Raw genomic sequence first — 5,445 nt, 5'->3', positions numbered from 1 at the left:
AAAAGAAGGTTAATTTCATAGAAGCACGCAAAGGATCGGCCCAGCTCAGCTACTTAACACAACTATAGCAAAGTGACGTGAGTTTCCTTCCCATTTCCCTGTCCCAGACGCGGAAACGCGGCTTCACCTTGACTCCACTCTCCACTCTTCACTATTTATCTTCCCTCTCGGAGGCCCCAAATCCCCATCACATATTCACATCTACTCTCCTCCGCCACCACATTCTCAACCCCGCGCTCCCGTCCTGCCCCACCACCGCTCAATCCACCTCCGGCCGCAGATCCGTCGCTCCCTGTGCGCCAGCGCCGCCGCGCTTACTCGCGGTCCCAGCACACAAGCGTAGCTAGTCAGCCAAGAGAGAAGCGAGAGACTAAGATCGACATGTCAGAAATCGTCAACAACCTCCTCGGCAAACTCGCCGACCTACTGGGCGACGAGTGTCAGAAGCTCAAAGGGGTGGAGCATCATGTGCAGTTCCTCGAGGATGAGCTCAGCGCCATGAAAGCTCGCCTCGAGGAGCTGGGGCCAAGGGATGAACTCGATCCCTCGACGAAGGACTGGCAGGGCCATGTCAGCGATATGGCCCACAACATGGAGGATTGCATTGATGACTTCATTCTCAATCTTAGAAGTGTCAATGCCAACGCAGGTTTTATTGAGAAGGTCACTCAATTTCTCAAGAACCTGTGGGTGCGTTATCAGTTTACAAGCCAGATTCAAGAGCTCAAGGATCGTGCCATAGAGACGAATCATCGACGCAAAAGGTACAAGCGTGATGATAGCAGTAACTCTAGCTCTGACCTTGTGGCTGTCGATCCTTGGATGCCGGCACTCTACAGAGAGGCAGCCTGCCTTGTGGGTATTGATGCCCCAAGGGAAGAGCTTGTCCGTTGGCTGACAGATAGTGAGCAAGAACTCAAGGTGGTCTCTATTGTGGGATTCGGAGGTCTTGGTAAAACCACACTTGCCAAACAGGTGTATGATAAGATTGGTGGACAATTCAATTGTAAGGCATTTGTGTCGGTTTCCCAGAGACCAAACATGGCAAGGCTCTTGACTGGGCTACAATCAAAGCTCAAGAGAACAGAGCATTGCTGCACTCAGGAGGTGCAAGAGGTGCAAGACATCATCAGCAAGCTTCGAGAGCATCTCACACACGAGAGGTACTTCAAATAGTCACTCATGGAATTGCATGGTATAGCTAGTGGATGCTGATAATTGTGTGATTCATTTGATGCTCCTCTTGTGGCTGACGCCTTATAGAGAATGTTTTGGCACGTTTTAACATATTTTAAGCAGTTGTTAATTGTTATAGAAATTTCTGTTGAGCACAGGCTAAATCATGTTTCGGCTATTGGCCATGAAAATTTTGAGCTCATAAGAAGGATAATTAAGACCGAAGTTGTAGGACAAAGTTAAATAAGTGACCCTTATTTCCATACACTTCCTAGAGAATTGATGGTGGATATTGAAACATCCCACTTTTGGACAAATGGGTGCTATAGTCCATTTTGCGTGTTAGAGACACTAGTCCTCATTATAATCTGTTTATATGGATACCTGATTGGACCCAAGCCCTTGCCCATTTTAGTGTACATAATAGTTTCTGTTTCTATCTTATCACTCGTTTGGCATGCAGTACATCATTTCTTATCTTTTATCCATCACTATTGCTTCAATAGTCCTTCATAAGCCTCCACATTCGACTGGAATATAATCCTTGTCCCTGGAGCGCTGGCACAACATTTGCGGTCAGAATGGAGGTAGGCAGGCACTACGAGTGACGTGTATTTGCAGTGCCAATGGAGGCGGCACCGTTAGAGGACAGCTCGACCATTTCATCCCCCCTGAAAGAACGAGAGAGTATGGGTCATCGTTGTAGTCATTTTAACCAAGTTGAAAAAATATCAAGGTATTCAGTTGGGAACATATAGTACTTAGAAGTACAATGGCATATATGGATTTTGTGTTTACCTTTTAATGCTAATTAAAATGTAGGGGTTCAAAATTTCCGATGGATTTCTTCTTTTTCGTATTGGTTCACCGACAAATTATTTAATCCAGTAATGTGGGAGTTGTGTGCAGTACTGGTTGTGTGGCACATTTGATACTGCTGGGTATGTAACATTCCTATGATTGCGATTTTGTATAGGAAACAAAATATGTCAAGAGATGCTTACAGCAGAACTTGAATTTGCACGGTTAAACTATGCATGCCTTCTATATATCTTGGCAGATTGAGTAATGATTTTGTAACATAGCAATTTAGATCTAAATTAAATCCATTGTAATTGAACTTAACACATTCATGTAATGTTAGTACTCCCCTGTCCATAATTGCATGACGGTACTCTCCTGTCCACAGTTAAATGACGCACATGCTTTCTGATGGTTAATTTTGACCATCGTTTTTTCCAATAAAACACAGATTAGATACCACACAAATTGTAACGTTGAATTTGGGGGGGGGGGGGGGGGGACGACTCCTAATTTTCCCTTCCAAAAATATATTTCTTTCACATATTTTATCAAAGCTGGGGGGGGGGGGGGGCATGGCACATGCAGCTTTCAACATAGCTCCGCCGCTGAGAATGAAGTATCTTTTTTTTAGGCTAAGAACAAAGTTTCTGATGGCAATTTTTATTTGATGCATTAGTTATATATTTTAAATTTTATTGATGGTCAAACTTAAATAATGGAAAACAATGGTGCAATGTAAATGGGGACAGGGAAGTATTACTTATGGTTGAATGTCATATGAATCTCTTGATTTAGCCTAAGAAATAACCAATTTGCTTTAATCAAGTTTGTTTTATTGTTTTTGTTCACCGTCTTCGAAAACTGTCAATGATTTTATATAAGTATATATATATATATATATATATATATATATATATATATATATTGTATTGTAATACATGTAACATATATACTAACGTATTCAAACAATGACAGGTACTTTATCGTAGTCGATGACTTGTGAGGTCGACAAACATGGGATGATATTAGTTGTGCTTTTCCAGATAGTGGCAATGGTAGTAGAATAATCGTAACTACACGAGTGGAAGATGTGGCTTGCTGGGCATGTCACAATCGCCAGCAGTGCATTTACAAAATGAAGCCTCTCAACGACCAAGACTCAAAAAGGTTATTCTTTAGTAGAGTGTTTGGGCCTGAGCATGTCTCTCCATCCCATATGAAGAAGTTTCAACTCAAATTTTGAAGAGGTGTGGTGGACTGCCCCTCGCTGTTATTACAATAGGCGGCATATTAGCTAGTCGTCCAGGAATATTAAGGCAGGATTGGGAGAGCATAAGGAGTTACTTGGGAGTTCAATCTGCCACAGACCTCACCATGGAAGGAATGAGGCGTATATTAAACCTTAGCTACATGCATCTTCCTGTTCATCTTCGGGCAAGTTGCTTACGTCTTGGTATGCATCCAGAGGACTACGAGATCATGAGGGATGATCTTGTTCGACAATGGATAGCTGAAGGCCTTGTGCGCAGTTTACCTGGGCTAGATTTGGAGGATGTTGCAAGGAGTTATTTCAATGAGCTTATCAACAGAAGCTTGATTCAGCCTGAACGGACAGTCGCTGGGGATGTGATTTCTTGCAAAGTGCATGATGTGATTCGTGATGTTATTATAAGCAAATGTCAAGAAGAAAATTTCATGAGTATGGTATACAATTCTGAAGACATGGCAAGATTGCATGAATGCAAGCCCAAGGTCCGCCGATTGTTCTTTTGCTCGAGTTCTAATGATGCCACAAATGGTACAATATCAAGGGCTACTGGTCTGTCGAAGGTTAGATCGATTGTGTCATTCGGAGGGTCCAAGTACTTGAATTCTTTATTGTTTTCCAAATATCTCCGGGTGCTGCTCATTGAAAACTGGGGTATCACAGTTGATCTCAGTGATATCAACCGCTTGTTTCATCTGAGATATTTGAAGGTTACAGCAGGAAACATAAAGCTTCCGTCTGAATTGAAAGGACTAGTGCATTTGGAAACACTGGAACTGACTTCTGATTCAATTCCGTCTGATGTAGTTCAGTTGCCCCGTTTATCCCATCTGACTGCTCTATGTCATAGGCTGCCTGAAGGGATCGGCAACTTGAAATTACTGCGAACTCTGAATGGGTTTCAGTTGACAGGTTGCTCCTCAGAGGATATCAAGGGCCTGGGCGAGCTAACCAATTTGCGGGAGCTCTTTTTCGTCATAGAAGATACAACTGAAATTGATGATGCTTTGGTCTCCTCCATTGAAAAACTTCGTAAGCTGAGACATCTCAGGTTTTCTCATAACTGGTATCTTGACAATGACAGTCTGTCATCATTATCCAATCCTCCCCTCCTCATCGAGACACTTCGGATGAAAGGTATCATCACCTTCAGAATTCCAAGATGGATTGGTGATCTCCATTGTCTCCATCATCTGGAGCTGTATGTTAGGCAGACATCGACTGATGACATTGGTCTTCTTGGAGAGCTGCCCTCCCTGATGGAATTCAAATTATGTTTGTTGCATTTTGCTGCAAATGGAGCTATCATAGTCCGCACAGGATTATTTCCAGCTTTGGAGTACTTTCAGACATACTTTCAAGACGAAGATCATGAGCTACACTCTGCACAAGACGATGTTATGGCACACCTGTGCTTCGAGGTCGGGTCAATGCCCAAGCTACAAAGACTCGAGCTACATTTATGGGAGGGGCACTGGGGCGGCGCTACCCCAGTCGGCATAGAGCACGTGTTAGCTCTCCAGCAAATCAAGTTGGGGTTCGCGTATTGCGGCGAAGTGGACCGTCGTGCCGAGTCTGCGTTCAGGGACGCCTTGCAGGCGCACCCGAACCGTCACTCCATTCGATTCAATTAGCAGCAAGAGCAGGCCGCAATTAGTCTTTCGATCGTCTTTTTTCCATAGTATTCAGTATTATTTTTCTTGCCGTTGGCTTTCTTGTAACCATGTACACTCTTGATGGGCACGGTGTAGGAGTTGTTTTCACACATCCCTTTGTTCATTTATTTATTCACTCCGTTAGTGCAGTGCCAATCGAGCTATGAGTTATTTGGCCAAATCATATACAGCGATCTTAAGTTTCTTTTACTACCACTTTTAGATCGGCAGCCTCGGAAGCTTTGTTCAGACAGTCGTAAACTAACAAGTCCTAGTTATCGGCGTGTGTGGCCGACTGTTTGGCCTTCCTTAGTGTGCTCAAGCTTCTGTTGTGATGAGGGCATCCTTGCAGGCTGTCGATGGCAGAGTCGAAAGCGCTTGCTCGGGGAGTAGTACGACAATCTCTGCTTACTTCCGTCGGTGCATCTCTTTGTGCGTGGCATTTTTGTCACATGTCAAATCGGCCTATTTGTTTTGGTTTTTGTCCAACTTTCTGTGATTAACCAGATAACTATCTTCTTCTTAATTAATAAATTGAGCCCT

At 43.5% G+C, this 5,445-nt stretch overlaps 1 protein-coding gene across 1 annotated transcript; it reads left to right on the top strand.

The window, feature by feature from the left end:
- The first annotated feature begins 208 nt into the window (after positions 1-208).
- On the top strand, positions 209-5,112 carry LOC123149672 (disease resistance protein RGA5). The gene is made up of 2 exons (XM_044569380.1): positions 209-1,175; positions 3,420-5,112. The coding sequence occupies exons 1-2, from the start codon at positions 382-384 to the stop codon at positions 4,879-4,881; spliced, it is 2,256 nt and encodes a 751-aa protein (XP_044425315.1). The 5' UTR covers positions 209-381; the 3' UTR covers positions 4,882-5,112.
- The last annotated feature ends 333 nt before the right edge of the window (positions 5,113-5,445 follow it).

Source organism: Triticum aestivum, chromosome 7A (assembly GCF_018294505.1).
Source record: "Triticum aestivum cultivar Chinese Spring chromosome 7A, IWGSC CS RefSeq v2.1, whole genome shotgun sequence".
Classification (NCBI taxonomy): domain Eukaryota; kingdom Viridiplantae; phylum Streptophyta; class Magnoliopsida; order Poales; family Poaceae; genus Triticum; species Triticum aestivum.
The sequence above is the reverse complement of the archived record's forward strand: the minus strand, read 5'-3'. Positions and strand labels throughout refer to the sequence as shown.